General features: G+C 35.2%; 2 protein-coding genes across 2 annotated transcripts in view; one reads left to right on the top strand and one right to left on the bottom strand.

Moving 5' to 3' along the window:
• Positions 1 to 9,359, top strand: part of itga10 (integrin, alpha 10) — a 47,581-nt gene extending 38,222 nt beyond the window's left edge. The window contains exons 20-31 of the mRNA XM_052144163.1: positions 71 to 156; positions 281 to 422; positions 718 to 810; positions 909 to 985; positions 3,774 to 3,863; positions 4,635 to 4,719; positions 4,814 to 4,927; positions 5,039 to 5,146; positions 7,517 to 7,630; positions 7,788 to 7,883; positions 8,881 to 8,994; positions 9,211 to 9,359. Coding sequence (XP_052000123.1) covers positions 71 to 156; positions 281 to 422; positions 718 to 810; positions 909 to 985; positions 3,774 to 3,863; positions 4,635 to 4,719; positions 4,814 to 4,927; positions 5,039 to 5,146; positions 7,517 to 7,630; positions 7,788 to 7,883; positions 8,881 to 8,994; positions 9,211 to 9,267 — 1,176 coding nt within the window. The 3' untranslated portion in view covers positions 9,268 to 9,359. The remainder of the gene's footprint in view (positions 1 to 70; positions 157 to 280; positions 423 to 717; positions 811 to 908; positions 986 to 3,773; positions 3,864 to 4,634; positions 4,720 to 4,813; positions 4,928 to 5,038; positions 5,147 to 7,516; positions 7,631 to 7,787; positions 7,884 to 8,880; positions 8,995 to 9,210) is intronic.
• Positions 9,360 to 10,304: 945 nt separating this feature from the next.
• polr3c (polymerase (RNA) III (DNA directed) polypeptide C) lies at positions 10,305 to 18,482 on the bottom strand. The gene is made up of 15 exons (XM_052144164.1): positions 18,347 to 18,482; positions 17,075 to 17,221; positions 16,312 to 16,576; positions 15,945 to 16,148; positions 12,935 to 13,017; positions 12,746 to 12,847; positions 12,462 to 12,554; positions 12,228 to 12,308; positions 12,075 to 12,126; positions 11,778 to 11,838; positions 11,553 to 11,703; positions 11,086 to 11,187; positions 10,786 to 10,835; positions 10,554 to 10,703; positions 10,305 to 10,453 (listed from the first exon to the last, which is right to left on the bottom strand). The coding sequence occupies exons 1-15, from the start codon at positions 18,419 to 18,421 to the stop codon at positions 10,372 to 10,374; spliced, it is 1,698 nt and encodes a 565-aa protein (XP_052000124.1). The 5' UTR covers positions 18,422 to 18,482; the 3' UTR covers positions 10,305 to 10,371.
• Positions 18,483 to 18,891: the final 409 nt, after the last annotated feature.

Here is an 18,891-nt window from a genome sequence, read left to right as displayed (position 1 = left end):
CATGCTGAATAGAAGAATGCAAATGAATAAAAATATAAAGAATTAATGATTTGGATGGTCTCTATTTTAGATCACATTCTTTAAAGACTGTGGGGAGGACGACGTGTGTGTAACTGATCTAAATTTACAGGCTCACATGGACATTCGTGGAACAAGGTAACCCAATGCCTAGTTGTAACATTGCAGGAACTGAAGTTAATAATGAAATAATTCAGTTTGCAGTGTGAATGTTAAACAAATGTAAATGTTACATAAGTATTGCTTTTATCAATGCATACAGGCAGCAACCATATGTGATACGCACCCCTCGACAACGGCTCTCAGTAGAGGTGCAGCTTCAAAACCGGCTAGAAAATGCTTACAACACCAGTCTTACTCTTCATTACTCCAAAAACTTGCACTTCAGCAGCCTAAGTATACGGGTACCAACACAACCTTTCCCCTTATCAAACACACATGAAGGCATTTTGACACACACAAACACATGCCCAAACACACAACAGCCTTCACACATCAGCAATTGTCTTAAATCTGATGATATGACACACTCATGACAAATGAGCAATATATTAGACAATTTACTATTAAAGATAATTTACATAATAATTACAATATAATTGCCTGTGCAATGAATCACACACTCTCTTTCTTCTTAATTTTCTTTCTTTCATATCTTTGTCTTTCTTCTCCCCCTCTCTCCCCTTTTCACTCTTTTAGGAAGATGCCAACTTGAAGATTGAATGTACAGGCCTGAGCTCAAACAGTCACTCTTGTAATGTCAGTTACCCAGTTTTCCGCTCACAGTCAAAGGTAAGGAAAGTTTTCTGCCATTATGATTAATTTAAACAGCCACTGAGTCGTTTCTGTTCACTGATCAGTGACTCTCCCAACTGCCTCGCATTTTTTAGGTGAATTTCATGCTGGAATTTGAGTTCAGTTGTACATCTCTCATCAGTAAGGTCCAGATGAAGCTTGTTGCTTCCAGGTACACTCACACACAAACACTCACACGTAAGCAGATGGCACTACCAGTACACCAGCCTCTATATACAACATTTACAAATACACATTTACAGTTTGATATGCAAAAATGTTAATGCAGTACTGTGGCGTGGAGACTTGGTCATGTGTCGGTCTGCTGGAGAGAGAGAGCGGCAAGGCTTGTCACCTGGTTCATAATTAACCCTAACACCTGTCTCTCTCTCTTTGGACGCTCGGCGTGCCTTTTATGTCTCCCTCCGCATCACTATAACAAGAGACAGGTGTTAGGGTTAATTATGAACCAGGTGATAAGCCTTACCCCTCTCTCTCTCTCCCGCAGACCGACACATGACCACGTCCCCACGCCACAAGTACATGCGATTATTTAAAAAAACTTAAATGCAGGGGGCCTGGGTAGCTCAGCAAGTAAAGGCTCTGACTGCCACCCCTGGAGTCACGAGTTTGAATCCAGGGTGTGCTGAGTGACTCAAGCCAGGTCTCCAAATTGGCCCGGTTGCTAAGGTGGGTAGAGTCACATAGGGTAACCGCCTCGTTGTCGCTATAATGTGGTTCGCTCTCGGTGGGGCACGTGGTGAGTTGTGCATGGATGCCGCAGAGAATAGCGTGAAGCCTCCACGCGCGCTATGTCTCCACGGTAATGCGCTCAACAAGCCACATGATAATATGCGCGGATTGATGTCTCAGACGTTGAGGCAACTGAGATTCGTCCTCCGCCTCCCGGCATGTCACTACGCCACCACAAGGACTTGGAGCGCACTGGGAATTGGGCATGCCAAACTGGTGTGAAAAAGGGGAGGAAATTGAAAGATTTTTGAATCTTTCTTCTTGAAAAGAAGTTAAACACGTACATTTTTCTTAATCACAATTAACACATTTACTGTTAATAAAGCATAAACACGCTTTGGAGGGGCGGAACCTTTGTGTCCGCCCAGAGTTATTACACTGTAGCCCACTTCACAACACAAACAGCACTTCCGTGTTAGTGATAAATGTATGGAGATTAATAACATTCACACTAATATTTGTATTTTAATTGTGAAGATCTGTTTTGTATACCCAATCTGTACATTATATACAGTATGTATGTTTCTTGTGAAAACAAAAAAAAGACAAAATTATATAGAAAGGATCTCTTAAGACAACTGTTTGTTCAAAACAAGATCAGATGAGTTCAAAGCGGCATTTGATGCTGGTGTTGACACCCTGACACGAATCGTGAATGCAACTTCATGAGTACTGTAGCAAAGCGGATAGTCAAAGTCTGCCGGCCGATTAATATTGTGGAGGATGAGAGTTTAAGAGATTTAATGCCTATTGCAATGAATACCCAACCTATGTTCTTTCGATTAGTCAACTTCCCACTTAGAATTTTGGAAATGTTTAATGTTAGTTAAATTGGTACTATTTTAGTGCATTTATATATTTTGGAAGGCTTTTAATAAAGCATTATTAAGCAATTTATTACTTTCAAAATCTGTGACTTATCTCTACAATAAATTATGTGATTTATTATTATGAAAATTATACAAGAAGTTAGTTTTGGTCCTCTAATTTGATTGGACAAGTGTATATTTATTATCCACCTTTTTCCTGAGGCAGAAATGTTTCACGAATCATAACGGAAGCCTGTTTTTTTTATTATTATTGCAATTATACATCACAAAACAAAACAGGGAGCATTCAACAATGTAAGACACAGAACAAACTTAAAGGAACAAGGACAAGGAGCAAGATTCAAGACCGAATAGGATAGATTCATGTATATATATACATACACATACATATATACACACATATACATGCATACATATAAAAACACAAAACAAGGATGTACTAAAACAACAAATACTTTGACATAGCAAAACATAAAGATTCAATCTTTCTATTTTCTTTTTTAAAATATTTGAAGCTCTGGAATGATTTCAAAAATCATATAAAAACAAATTAAAGGAGGGCTTGCTTTTTTCCATTTACATGTATGAATATGATACTTTATAGAGTTGCGATGAAAGTTCTTTGACAGTGCCTGACATGGAATGAGGTTTATTACGTTGATATTATTAACTACTTGGAGTTGTTATGACAGCCAATATCTGCAGGTTGAGCCTAAACTAATGTTTTACTCCAACAAACATTTAAAATGGTTGTTGTTCTCCGTCTGAATCGCTCGTTTCGGTAGTTTTTTCATGGCCTCTTGTGGAGTCCGAAACCAGAAAACAGTCCAGCGACAATCAGAATTATCATGGCGCCATCTTGTGGTTGGTCAGGAAAACAGCATTGTTTGTATCACTCCGCTTGTTAATGTACGTTAACAGACAACAGTAGCCCTGTATGTATATATATAATTAATATAAACAGAATTGCTGGCCATGTTGAGCCTAAAATGCCAAACGTTGCTTGATATTAACTTCTTGTTTATAAAACTGTTGTATTAAAACAATATCACAAGAGCAAGAGTTCTATTGTACTTATGTCACATTATTGCTGTATCACAGCTGTGATGATTTAAGGTAATCTGTAATTGTTGGGTAATCAGAAGAACATGTTTCATGTGGTAACATCTAAATTAACTGGTTTTATTTTAGTAAAAAATGTTATTCAATCTAAAGAAATCAACTTGACAAATAAGGTTAAACCAACTAAACTCATTTAGGAAGGGTTGGATCAAGATGAAATAGATCCTTGAGGTTACCACTTTTTTAAGAGTACTCTTTTTGTGTGATATTGCTTAAATGTGCACTGAGTGTATGTTTATTTGTGTGTTGCCACAGTGAAAGTAAGGAGAGTGAAGACACACTGTCGGACAACAGTGTTCAGTTACAGAGTGTTGTTCAATATGAGCCTGATCTCTTTATCACAAGGTAAGTCATTTGCTTTTTTATCCAGTTCATATATCTTGACATCTAAGCATTTCTTCCAGTACAGCTGCTATCAGTCACCCTCTCTACCACAAATAATTCTGTTATGATTTTCCCTTTTATTAGTGCCAAACACTAAACCATCTTCTTTTTATGACTTCCTCTGTTATTCTATTACATGTTTCCCAATCTCAAAACTGGATGTATGTGTAAAATACAATATACATACAATGGGGTCCAAAAGTCTGAGACCACGTGGAAAAAGAGTTTGATTTCTTTCTTTTTTTTCTTCTTCTTCTTTTTTTTTTCATTTGAAGCTGGAAATAAACCAATAGTTTTAGTATTGTGCAAAGTTTAAAACAAAGAACAGTTGACATATCTAAATGCTGTTATATATTGAAGAATAAATATTTAAGGTTGTCCATTATAGGTCACTAATTATATAAGCACATTTATATGAAATGTTAGATTTCCTTGCTTCTTTTGACAAACACAAGATGCTTAAAGTCATGCTGGGATTTATACAAACTTGTGGAGTCCATTCCAGCTCAAGTGCATGCTGGCATTAAAGAAAAGGGGGGCATACTAAATACTGAGAAATGATGAAATGCACGTCAAGCTGTCAATTTAATTATTCACTCAAATGATTATGCTGTTAATGAATAAATCTTCCTTAAAATTATAAAATGCCAAATATAAGCATTTTCTCTAGTAGTCTCTGACTTTCCAACACCACTTTATGTGCTTTTCTTGTTTTGGTTCAATCCACTATAGTGACTCCAATTTAAACCGCTATGAGGTCCACCCATCCAGGACTGTGTCAGAGGGAACTGGGCCCGAGTTCTACACACATTTCAGGGTGAGTAAACCTGACAGATTCATTTGTTTTGTGTGGGTGTGAAACTAAGCAGAAAGCCACTGACTCCGTGCAAATATGTGTTTCTTGTTATCAGGTGCAGAATTTAGGTTGTTATGCGGTCCGTAATCTTGAACTTACCGTCAGTTTGCCATCAGTTGCTTCAGGAGACAGAGTTTTTGCAACTGTGGTTGATGCTTTCTCTCACAATGTTAGTATCACTTGTATCCCTGTGTATTGCACAGTCACACCAGTGTCTTAGTGTAATTCCTATGCATCTTTACTGTTCTTGTAAAGTTGACATGTATATGTGTTTGTGTAGGCTTCAGGTGTAAACTGTAGTGTTGTCAGTGTTCTCTCTAAGTTGAAGGCCAGTCAGAGAGATGTTCGTCCACTTCACCCAGAGGACATGAAGAAAACTGAACTATTGGTGAGAAAACACCCTCATAGGCCTATGAACACATGAGGCTCACAGGTGCTCAATACTATGTGAGCTTCTCCCCTATTTAAACTCTTTTGGACAGTCAATGTGTTTGTATTTAGTTTTGAAAAATACTTTTTTGTATTAACACACTATGCACAATTTAGTATGAGGAAAAATAAAAACTTGAGCCATAACTCCCTTAGACATTGTGGGGCCACCATAGAGCACCCCCACCCAAAATCAAATCAAATGACCTATAGTTATGTATCATGTACACGTATAATGATGTACTGATGAGTGAAAACGTTGGGTGGTGCATTGTCCACACATAAAAGAATGAATTTACACAATATAATTTATAACAATATAGGCCTACAGTATACACATAATTGCGATGTACTAAATGTACAAAAATAATAAACAGGTTATAAATGTGCAAGTTCAAATATTACAATGCGCAAGACCCCCCCACACACACACACACTAAATATGTGGTTACAGTCTGGCAAAGTACCAGTATGTTATTTATCATTACTTACTTTAAGCCTAACCCCCACTAACCTTGCAATGTGCTTCATGTGGTAATATCTAAATTAACTGGTTTTATTGAAGTAAAAAATATTTAAATCACTGAATCAACTTGCATAAATAAGGTTACACCACAAAAACTCATTTTAATGGTTTGATCAGATAGAAAAAGCTTCATAACCCTTAAATGCATGAGAATTTCACCGAACACTCATTACATATTCAGGTTTTTTCTTTAGAGACCTGGTATGTATATCAATGGATCTGCAAAATCCACAGGTAGTGTATAGTTTTCTAAATATTTTCAAGACAATAAGAAAATAAAAAATAAAATAAATGTTGATGTTTTATTTTTCATTTATCATAGAGATAATGCAACAAATCAGGAAAAATCTTGAACAGGATTCATTACTTTCACTCTGAAATTTCATGAGATGCAACTGGCTGTCAAACACATATTGGACTACACATAACACATTAGATACACATAACCTACACAGTTACACATATGTATCTTCTCAGGCACTTATTGAGTCTAAATAGATGCACAACTTACAAAATTTCAATAGTACACCCAAATAACAATAGTCATATCATACTGTTGTACTTGCTATAGTTTACCTCCATGTTGTTTCTTCATCATATAGCAATGTCAAATGTAAAGAAAGTAAATCACTGAAACAGCAGCGCCACCTTGAGTAAGAAACAGCATGTTCATTATGTATGTGTACACGCATATGGAAAACTGATAATTCACCACTGTTGCATAGAAAACCAATGTGATATATAGTATTTATACCGTATATATATATATATATATATATATATATATATATATATATATATATATATATATATATATAGTATTTATTTGTATATAAATAAAATAAATACTATATATAGCACTGTATACATACATACATGTATATTACATACATATACATATATATAGTATTTGTTTGTTTGTATATATATATATATATATATATATATATAGTATTTATTTGTATATAAATAAAATAAATACTATATATAGCACTGTATACATACATACATGTATATTACCTACATATACATATATATATATATAGTATTTGTTTGTTTGTATATATATACATATATATATATATATATATAGTATTTATTTGTATATAAATAAAATAAATACTATATATAGCACTGTATACATACATACATGTATATTACCTACATATTCATATACATATATATATATATAGTATTTGTTTGTTTGTATGTATATATATATATATATATATATATATATATATATATATATATATATATAGTATTTATTTGTATATAAATAAAATAAATACTATATATAGCACTATATACATACATACATGTATATTACCTACATATACATATATAGTGCTATATATAGTATTTGTTTGTATATATATATATATATATAGTGCTATTTATTTTGTAATAAACAAATAAATATCATGTCATAGTAAACTTTAAATAATAATTAAAAAAACAATTTATTGAAGTTCAAAGAAGAAAAAAAATCACACTATTACATACCTAGGGTCTCTAATTACCATATACACTTTTGGTACTTAAACCATTATATTATTTTGCTTGTTTTTGGCATTTATTTTTTGTTACATTATTTATAAGACATAGATTTAGGAATACTTAAAAGGTTTGGGCACAACTCCAAAATATTGATGAGATACAGGGGGTGAAATGAGGTCCTGGTTCACTAAAGACCCGAGTTTTACGTTTAAGGGTTGTCACGACAAACTTTACCTATCTAGTTATATATAATTTCTTAAAATTTCAGCACATGTTGGTTATTTGTTTTCGTTTCCATTTTAGAATTGCAGTTCCTCATGGTGTGTGGAGGTTGTGTGTCACCTGCACCAGCTACTAAAGGGAGAGACAGCTCTGATCCGTATCACGAGAAGAATACACGACAACTTCTTTAGACAGGTAAGTGTATAACTCTTTCACACACAGATTCACATGCACTTTATTACGCACAGGCAAATGGTAACAGTTTAAAATTGACAGTGCACACAAACATGCACAATGTCTTTACTGGGATGTATTTGTTCTTCAGTTGGTAACCCCTGTGTGTTTATGTCAGGCAAAGTTTAAAGCAGTCACAATTGTGGGCTCTTACCAGCTGTCTGCTCGGGAATCCAGTTTGATTACAATGGGAAATGCTGCTCTCTTGAGGGAGGTGAGAGAACTGAACAGCTATACATTCTTACACCACTGGAGAACTTTATACACTAACACTACAAGGACAAAAATATGTGAAAACTCACTTCTAATTATTGAGTTTGACTATTTAAGCTACAACTATTACTAACAGAATACAGACAAACATCTTCAGTAGAATGGGCCAAACCAAAGAGCTCATTGACTTTCAGTGTGACACTGGCTGTGTCTCGTTTCGAAGGCTGCGTGCTAGGTAGGACGCATCCTTTTAAGGCTTCAGTATACCGAGTGTCCTCCTTTAAACAAGCCTTGTTTAAACGAGACGGCCTTTGTAGGACAAACGGAAATGTAACGTAAAGTGGTTGCTATGACAGTACGCTACTCTTTTGTACTTTTAGTCTAATACTTTATTTTAATGATATATTAATATAATTATACATCTTATATATTCTGCACCCATTTACTGAGGTACTTCAACTTGGGAATTAACATTCCTTGCGTTTGAACATAATTTTTACGGGCAAAATGCCACTAGTAAATTATTTAGAGTTTGTTGTAGAAGAACTTGACTGGCCAGCACAAAGCTCAGACCTGAACCATACTGAACACCTTTTGGATAAATTTGAATGACAATTGCAAGACAGATCCCATTCCATCAGCCATGGCCCAACATCTAGTTTAAAGCCTCTCAGAAGAGTGGCAGCTGTTATGTAGGGAATGCCAACTCTGTATTAATTCCCATGGTTTTGAAATTAGTTCAACAAGCACATGAGTTTAGTGTCTTTAGTGTCAACATACTTTTGTCCATATAGTGTATATAGCATGCATAAATAATGAATAAACAGTATTAATTTATTTTCTGCAGTGTTTGCTGTGCTTTTTACTTTTTATCATTCAGTAATATCAAAAAAGATTAGGTTTGATGACACAAAAATCAATTCCTTACTTACAGCTCCATACAGCTTTGTACTTGCATACACCTGTCTCTCTCTCTCTCTCTCTCTCTCTCCGTGTAGACATCTTTGGAAGTGATGAAAGGGCGTTCAATCCCGATCTCTCTCTGGATTCTTACTGGCAGCATCATTGGAGGACTGCTGCTTCTTGCACTTTTAGTGTTTATCCTTTGGAAGGTACTGTACACAATTAAACATTACGCAAGGGCAGATGTAAATTTACAGCAAGATAAAATTTACTCTTCCTTCTGTCAGCATGACTTAACACAGTCAAACAGCACAAGTCATTAATTGTTGGTGTTATTACCTACATATACAGCAGATCTCCAAGTACTGTATCTTGTTGTATTATAAGCACTCAAAAGTTTTAACCCATGTGTTGTTTCTGCACAGTTGGGCTTTTTCATGAGGAAACAGAGGAAGGACGAGGATGAGAACGATGACAACTGAGCTCTAAAATCACTGCAGCACAGAGTGAACAGTTTCCTTTACAATCAGAAAATATTCCTTTACTTCCAGCGATTACTTCTTTGAGACATGACCCTTACTTCTGCTCCTGGATCACAAAAGATCCATTATCAGGCCAAGACCGAAATCTGTGGACTTTAACCTTTTCTGCACTGCTTTTGGGTGGAAAATCTGTAGAATGGTTTTAAACATGGACAATCTTATAATTTTATTGGTATCTGCGGGCAAAATCAAAATAGCCAAAATATGTAATTAATGAAGGGGTGGTGGACGTGTAGAACTTTTTGAATGACAGGTGTTTCAAATTTGTGGAAATTGACGAACCTCTGCAGACAGGCGCAGATTCCATTTGGGCTGTCTATTACAGTTTCATGCTCTATGGGGTCAAATAGGTCAGCTGATATGTCTCACACCTAGTGTGACCCAGCAACCTACAATCATTCAGGTTAATTTTTTCATTTTTATTTTTTTTTTGGCCAAAAAGCACTTGAATTGTGTCAATGAGAGAATGGTCTCTTTTGGGAAATTCTTTGGCTTGACAGCCAGATAATTTACAATTGCATTACATTAAATCAACAGGCAGAAGACAAGCAAATGCACTACTGGTGAAAATGAAAATTATGAAATGCATATTTAAGTTGTGAACAAGTGGTATAATTACAAGCAATCAGTTTATTTAAATTTTTTCCTGACAAAACTCACATTTTTTTTTCAGTCTTCATGGCCAATGTCATTTTTTTTGTACATTGTTTTTGCTTTTGACGTTCAGACAATAAATAAAGTTTCTAAATATTGGATAAAACCAAATTCCATCCTTATTTGTCCCTAATGTAAAAATTACATTTCATTCATAGCTACACAACATTGTTCCCTTTCGATGTCTACACTTATAGATCAATTTCTCATTTTTGCAAAAGAAGCAACAAGCTGATCGGTCCTTGAAAATATTGTTATCTCTCCAACTTCATTTTCATCTACCTTTTTTGTCCATCAATCATCTCTGCTCTCTTTCTTTAACCCCCTTTTCTTTTCACACAGACATGAGTATGTTTTCTTATACAAGCATGTAGGTTTCTAAAGAAACAATCAGTGAGAGGATGTTGTGGAGTTTATGTAGGATTCAAGAAGAAATATGGTCTCATCCACCTGGTTTTCACTGGAATCCAACCTGCCACCATAAACACAAGGCAGAGAGTGTTTAATGATTTTCTGTTCATGAATCTGATTGGTGTCTGTTTGCGTATAGTACAGTGTGGTCAATGTAGTACTTGTTAATGTGGTTTCGTAGGGACTCGAGCTGCTGTTTCTCTGGAACTGTGATCATCTCTTCCACCTCCGTTAGCTGTGCTGCCTCTGCCCCTGTCGCCTGCAAGGATGCCAGGATGGCCTCAATTCTCTGAGATTTTTCCAGAAGTCGCCTGTCAATCAATGAACACATTTATGACACAAACAAATACTTCTAAGTTGAAATGTTCTAATTGTCTAAAGAGAGGGACGTACTTGTTCTCTTTGGTCTCATACAGCCTTCTCGCGATCAGGTTTCCCACTGTCTGTATGGGGTCCACACATACACACAATGTGTATTACATCAACACATTTCAACAACATAAAAAAAAGAGCTTTTTTTATTCTTGCTAGCTCACAATTAGCATGTGGCACCAACCTCAGCCACCAGGTGCCACTATCATAGAGTATAAAATCTTATGCTTACAAAAAAATATATATTTTGCCCGAGAAAAAAAAAACATGTAGGACATAGGCTCAGGAAGGCACATAGTGGGCTTCCGTAGAGCTATATACCTTGTAGCAGTGTTGTAGCAGTAGCCTGGCCGTGGGAAGCTGATTAACAGTGTACAGATAGAAAGTGCGAGAGGGGGCGTGGTCTGGTGTTTTTGGGATTTCCTGCATAAACACAAAGAGACGTTCACATTTTGTGATTGGATCATTGAAACCAACATTGAGGTTCTTAGAAACACATTAGTGTAAACAACGATCTGTTGTAGTGAGTGATGTATATAGTCATGAAATCAGAATCACAAGAGGTCACAGGAGATGCATTTGAAACCCATGTCAATACCAAGTGTAAATGGTGATAGCTTGCCTCACCACTTGTCACTGTATAACTCGAGATGAATGTTAATACCTGGTGTAAACGTCGCCAGACAGGCAGACATAGAAAGTGAGATGAATGAAACTGAATTATTGTATGACTATAGTGTTGGATTACCATTTTCTGTTTATATAAACAATAACTGTAAGTGTGTTACCTGCAGCTGGACAAGGTTTTCAGACAGTAGTGTGTACAACATATCTTTTGCCTCCTTGGCAGGAATCATGGCAAAATCCTCCACCTGCTTCTGCTCCAGGTGCCTTTTTCGCAGTAACAGACGAAAGATACGAGCTGATCGAGAACCAAACCTGACACAAAACAAAGCATGAGAAAAACCAAACCATTAAACCTCAAGTTAAAATAAAACGTTGCGTGTACTAACCTCTCCTGGACAACAGACTCCAGGGTGGCCCTGGCCAGGTTAGCCAATGCACGGTGCAGATCTGACCAGAGAGTCAAGGCTCCACCATTGCTTTGTCTTTTCTACTTTTTTGTTATTGGATTAAATTAGACACAGATAACAGTAAAACCAGATGTTTTGCAGATATTTTCAGCTTGAGGCCATTCAGTTGCCTGCTTATTCTAAACGAAACATAATTCTCAAGTAAAATGATTTGCTATTAGATATGAAAAAGTTAATTTTTCCTTTAGGGAGTTTGTCTCTGTTTTAAAGGGATACTGAGAACAAACATTCCTCCTCCACTGTCACCTGTCTTTCCTACAAATTCCATCTAAAAGAAAGAGATACAACGAAAGCGACAATGTGAAAAAAAATCTTTTGGACTTGGAAAAATAGCAGATATAAAGTTGTATTTGTGTATGCATGCTTTACCGGATCATCAACCAGAAGAGTGAGGTATTGGTCTAAAATTGGCCTGCCAATGTTGTAAGTGGATGGAAGAGCTCGGAAAATCTAAAGGAAAATACAAAAAAAACGGAATCTAACAGAAGGCACAATAAAGCTCTATTCTAAAATAATAACACACTATATTAATAATCACTATAAAAGGTTTCTCAGCAAGGGGGTTACACAATAAAAACAAAAATGTGCATGTCCGTTTGTTACCTCATTGGCTGAAAGAGCTTGTGTGCAAGCAGCATTAGCCGGCGTTGTAACTTCACTCATGCGTAACATGGTTCTAACTATCTCACTGCTAGTCTACAGGGGAAGGAGAGAGAAAATTAGCTTATACAGAACTACATTTTACCCTCCCATTATTCCCTTGAGGACAAAATTCTCTCTCAGACACACCCAGTCCACAGTCTAATTATATATCACAGCACATCTTAATGATGGTATTGATGGGACTTGTCTGGTTATTTGATATACAGAGCAGTAGTTGTAGTCACCGGATCAAGTTTACTGGAAACAGCACTAATGATGGCCTGATCCCTGAAGTGCAGGTGAAACCGGTCAAAATTCACCTGCCAATAGATGCCTTCATCACCACACTGCAGAGAGCGAGAGAGAGAATTCATGTAGATGTAAAAAAAGGATTAACATACATGGGAGTGTTGTCATTATCATGACTGAAATACCTCAGTGTTGTCTGTCTTGGCTTTCTTTGCCACACTCTGTTCAGCTTCACCATCATCACTTGAGCGTCTGCGTTTTCCCTTACCTGAACAAACAAACAATCAAACCCTTAGTTTCAAGCTGAATAGGAGTTGAATATTTCTAGTTCAGAAAATAAAATCTAACAATGTGGATATGATGTTCAAATTAACATTCCTCATTTTATTTTCCAAATGAACAAAAATATTTCTGCAACTTAAGAAACGTATCTTTACACATATATTAGGTAAATATGTAATGTACACAAATGCTCATACTCTGATTATAAACTGTAAAACGTTTGGACACACCTAATCATTTATTTTTACTATTTTCTAAATTTTGCAGTAATAGTAAAATTATTTGAAACACAATAATAAAACAATAATAACAATAAGGTTCCATTTGTTTACATTTAGTCAACAACATTAGTTAAAGCTGAAGTTTGTAACTTTTTCACAGACATGTTCACAAGTCTCTGATGTAGAGTCTAAGTCAAGTCTCAAGTCTTTGGACACAAGTACAAGTCAAATCTTTTTTTTAAAGGATATTTAAATTTTGAAATATTAAAACTGACTACTTTAAGGGATTGCTTTGTTTAATTATTGAAATTGTCTAATGAAGTACATAAGGTTTAATTTAATCATGGGTTGTATTTTTATAGAGTAAACAATCATAAACTATAAAAAAAAAACAATTATATATATATATATATATATTTTTTATTTTTATTTTTTTTTGCATTTCATTAAAAGAGAACAGATTTTACACAGAAGGAAAACTATCTTTGTCCATAATCCTTTAAGTTTGTATAGCCCTTTATTCAATTTTGCATTTTCCCTTATGAAAATGAATCATAGTTGTTTTTGTTTTTTTATACAGTTTAAACAGTGGTATTTACAAGATCATGGTAACCTCAGGTAAAACCAAGCAAGGATAGTCACAACCATGGTAAAACGTTGGCATTTTTGTGAGAAAATAGTATCCTACACACATTTAAAACTATAAATACAAAGTATAAACCTTTATAAACTGCAATAGTTGTAACAAACCTTTATGATATTCCCTCTGCCTAATATACTACAGTTATTGTTACTATAGTAAATTCATGATAAAGGTGGTGATTTCTCAATGGTTTAGAGCTCGAGACCGGTCCGCGAGATGAGCGAACGCTCCTGCTCTGTGCTCATGCTGCCTTGACTATTGATTTGGGCAGTGAATAGTGCTGTTTCATTCCACTTTTGATGCTTTTGATGTTGGATATCGGATAACAGAAAACAGAGAGAGAGAGGGAGAGTTAGTCAACTCTCTAGTCGCACCTGGGGAAAACGGTCGCAAAATGACTTTTTTCATAGACTTTCACAAGTCTATGATTTCGAGTCCAAGTCAAGTCTCAAGTCAACTGTTTACAAGACTGTGTCAAGTCGTAAGTCATTTTTTTGCAACTTAAAGGAATATTCTGTGGTCAATACAAGTTAAGCTAAATTGAAAGCATTTGTAACAATGTTGATAACCACAAAAATATATTTCTTCTAGTCCCTCTTTTTCTTAAAAAAAAAAAAGGAAAAATCGAGGTTACAGTGTGGCCCTTACAATGGAAGTGATTGGGGACAATAAAAGTGAACGTGGCCAATTTTTGTAGGGTTTAAAAACTGAAATGTGAAGCTTATAATTTTATTAAAAAATCACTTGCATTAATTCTTCTGTTAAAACTTGTGTATGTTTGTCTAATTTTTACAGTTGTTTTAGGGTTTCTTGACATTACATCGTCATGGTAATGAAGTAAAATTGGCTATAACTTTACACACAGTCACACTATCACTAATAATTCACTTTTATCACACTAAACTCATCTTTACACCCATGTGCTTTATGTCTTGTGGCTATACTTTTGAAAAAGTGAGTATTTTAACATGAAAAAATTTGCCCCCATTCACTTTCATTGTAAGTGCCTCACTGTAACCCAGATGTAAAAATAAGGTGGGACGAGTCTAAATGTATTTTTGTGGTAGTCAACATTATGCCACAAATGCTGTCGATTCAGCTTAACTTGTATTGAATCCGGAACATTTTAATTTGAGTGGGAATGTGAGCGATCATTATTTCCGACATATATTGCAAAATTACAATTCATGTCTTTAAGAGTAACACTTTTTTAATGAGGAAAACATAAAAAAAACTGAGTGCACCTTTAATTGTGTTTAATGTTAATTTCAGCAACTAGTAATACATTTTTAATCAAAAGCTGTATATGTTAACATTAGTTAATGCATTATAAATTAACATGATATAACAATGATAAATTGTATTTGTATTAATTAATATAAAAAAGACTAATAAATGCTGTAAAAATATTTTCCGTTGTTAGTTCATGATACCTAATGCAATAACTAATGTTAACAAATGGAACTTTATTGTTAAGTGTTTCCAACTTCCATAAAGTAAAACAAATGGAAGTATGGCATTTATGCAGTGACCAAAAATGACAAAATAAATAAATAAATATTAATAAAACAAAGTAAAAAAAAATATAAATGTATATTTTCAAAACTAAAAACATAAACAAAATCATATTGTAGTTTCTTTAAGTATCCACCCTTTGCCTTGATGGCAGATTTGCACTCCTGACATTTTCTAAACCAACTTCATGAGCTAGCCACCAAGAATGCTTTTTAAACAGTTTTGAGTTCTTATACAGTATATGCTAAGCATTTATTCACTGCTTTTATTTTACTCACTGGTCTAACCCATTTTAACAAACAATTTATTTTAAAATAACATTTTAGTTTTGTAAAGAACTTAATTCACTGACACAGCATAGGCCTATACTTGTCTACAAAACCAAACATATAAGCATTAACTTTTAGAACAAAATGTCTTTAAGATCATGAAAAGCATGCAGTCAAAAAAAGTGTGTTCAAACTTTTGACTTGTACTCTACATTGGTCAACCACTAAAAAGTGCTTAATCAGTGTCTTGACTGAAGTTACTCACCAGTAAGTTTGATATAGGGAATTTTGTAGCAGTCTGGGTTGCTCTCTGGTTCAGAGGGTTGTGCTACTGCAGGTGGGGGACAGTCAGCTACAGCTGAGGTTGATGATCCTGATGAGGCTATTGGGGGACAGCGTTGCAGGAAATGTGTCTCCACCAATCTGGAGAATGCTGTGACCACCTCACAGTAGTCCATACTCTGACCCTCTGGTGCAAAGAGTTGAAATAGGTAAGTTTAAAACAAGAAATGATATCAATTGTATTATAATTTGAAACCAAATAAACTTCTTTTTGGCCTTCTTTATATGAATTAACCCTTCAGTCTGCTTGCTGTCATATTTTTTCCCAATTCAACAGCTCTATAACTCACCTGGCATATTGTGGGTCAGCCTGTCTGCAACAGTCCCGACTGTGCTGCTCATGGTCATCTGGCCTCTCTGCAATATTTCCTCAACAATGAGCTCACCTGTGTCCCCATAAAGACTCTTGGCCGTGTAAATGTAGCGTGGATACCGAAGCATGTGTAGAATGTGCTCACCGCTGATCCGGTATTCCACGGGTCCCCCTGGACCACGACGGCCTGCACCAAACGTACACATCCCATGCTGCACCAGAACACACAGAGATTTCTTGACCTAGTGGGAGAGTGTGTAAAAGAGGAAAATGTAAGAAAGAGCCAGAGAAAGAACAAGAAGATGGCTTATTAGGACTTGGGAGACATTTGTGATTAATTGGTTTTAACAATTAATCGGTGCAGATAGTTGCTTTTTTGGAACAATCAGTTATCGAACAAAATCTGTCGATATTTACAGATAGTTTTTTCATAATTCCTTCACTTCAAAATAAGAGTTAGAATAATAATATTCTTATTATAAGAATTATTTTTTTATACTTAAGAACAGTGTTATGCACCAAACTGTCATTATTAGGATTTTGGTTGAACTGCATCTGGGATTTTATTCATTTTGGAAAAATGTTCTTTGCCCACCATAGTAAAGAATGAATAAGAAATTGTTTTGACATTTTATAAATCGATTTTAAAAACTTTTGGCAAATTAATCGGTCTTTCCAAACACCTTAGTTATTGGTATCTGAAAAATCCACTATGGGTCGACCTCTATTTTTGACCATACCAAGTCAGGAGAAAGTTTGGTTTCAAGGGCGAGAGCTCGCAGGGTCAGAACTCCACTGCGGAGGAGATGAGTGCCAACTTTCTCCACCACCTCTCCAAAGTGTTCCTGCAGCAGCAGCCCACATAGACACACCTCCTGTGCAGTCATCTGCAGAAAGGAGAGGAACAACCAAAAAACATTTAGAGGAATAGCTTTTTTTCTTCAGTGGGACACCAAAGATTGTATGATAGTTTCAGTCCCCATTCACTTTCATTGCAAACTTTATTGAATACAATGAAAGAAAATGGTGACTAAGGCTTTTGTGTTCCACGGAAGAAGTGGTAACATGTCACAATAAGGTTGCATTTGTAAATGCATTAGGTATCATGAACTAACAACAAACAATGTACTATTACAGCATTTATTAATCTTGGTTAATGCTAAAAAAAATACAATGTTTTATTGTTAGTTCATAATGCAATGACTAATGCTGATGTATACAACTTTTAATTATTGTAAACTAATTAACTAATGTTAACAAATGGACCCTTGTTGGGGGTGAGCAGAAGATGACAAAATGTTCCTTTTTGGGTGAATTTCACATTTAAATAGCAGCTGTTCAAAATGCATATGTACTTGAATATTGTTTTAATTGACAATAGTAAATGATACAATAATTGATTTCCCTTTAGAAAATGTTGTTTCCTTAGAAAATAATTTTCACCAATCAAAATACCAGTACTATACACTGTCCTTCCAAACAGTTTTAAAAAAAACTTTAAGAATATTTCTGGGACTTTTAATTACAAAAAAGTCTGGCTAATACCAAAACTATGGCTATCATGGTAAATACTATTTTATTCAGTGTATTTATTGTACTTAATATTCGATATTTTTTTTTAAGTAACTACACCAACTGTAGTGAAATACTTAGTAGCACCATATATTGTTTCCTATCTGCCATGCATCACAACAAATACGTGACACATATCAGAAGACCCTGGCCAGAAACAAGCTGTCACATCTCACCATGTTGTAAGCTACAGCTAAAAGCACTCTCTTTTGGTAGCATTAGTTGCATAGAAGTATTATGACATTGCAAAGATGATGAGCATCGAGAGTTCACAGTATGTTCCAACTTTAAAAGAATGCTCATTCACGTTTAAATTCTTAAAGATACACAAAACCAATGCGCTTGAACGAAGCATACATTGCTGTCTGGCCTTTCTACAAATTACACATCCCATCTCTACTACACACATAGAAGATTCACATTCACAAAAATTAACCAACCTCTAAAAGTATCAAACAGTCCTTCTGAAATATTTTGGATGAATTTTGTAATCTCACATGTGTTCTGGTGATCATCAGAGAACAGTTTCCGTGCTATGATCATGTGGAGCTTCAGTGTGATCACGGATTCGCTAACGGATCGAGGTTTGAATAGATTCTTTTAAAGATTCGGTCAAACCGATTCGTACAGCGTTTGTGAATTATTCGAGTCCGGTAAAGTTGGAAATATTATCACAGATTCGAAATTCCCAGATCTATATCTAATTACAGAAAAGTTGTTAAAATACAAACGACAACTCTTTCCAACCGTAGTAATGTAGACAACGAGCTACCTCATTTTCATCAAAACGAGCCGTCCTCCGAGGTGGACAAATAACATTGATCTCTCAGCCGGCTGATATATAAGTACGCTGGGACCGTCTGTAAAGTGCAAAACCGAAAAGCGATACTACAAAAATATTCAATAACTTCACTATTACACATTGTAGTGTCACCAAATTCAGTTCACACATCAATGGTATTGAGCATGTTAGTGATTAAGGGTC

Source organism: Xyrauchen texanus, chromosome 15 (assembly GCF_025860055.1).
Source record: "Xyrauchen texanus isolate HMW12.3.18 chromosome 15, RBS_HiC_50CHRs, whole genome shotgun sequence".
In the NCBI taxonomy this organism is placed as follows: Eukaryota; Metazoa; Chordata; class Actinopteri; order Cypriniformes; family Catostomidae; genus Xyrauchen; species Xyrauchen texanus.
Note: the sequence above shows the minus strand (reverse complement) of the source record. Positions and strands in the feature narration are given on the sequence as shown.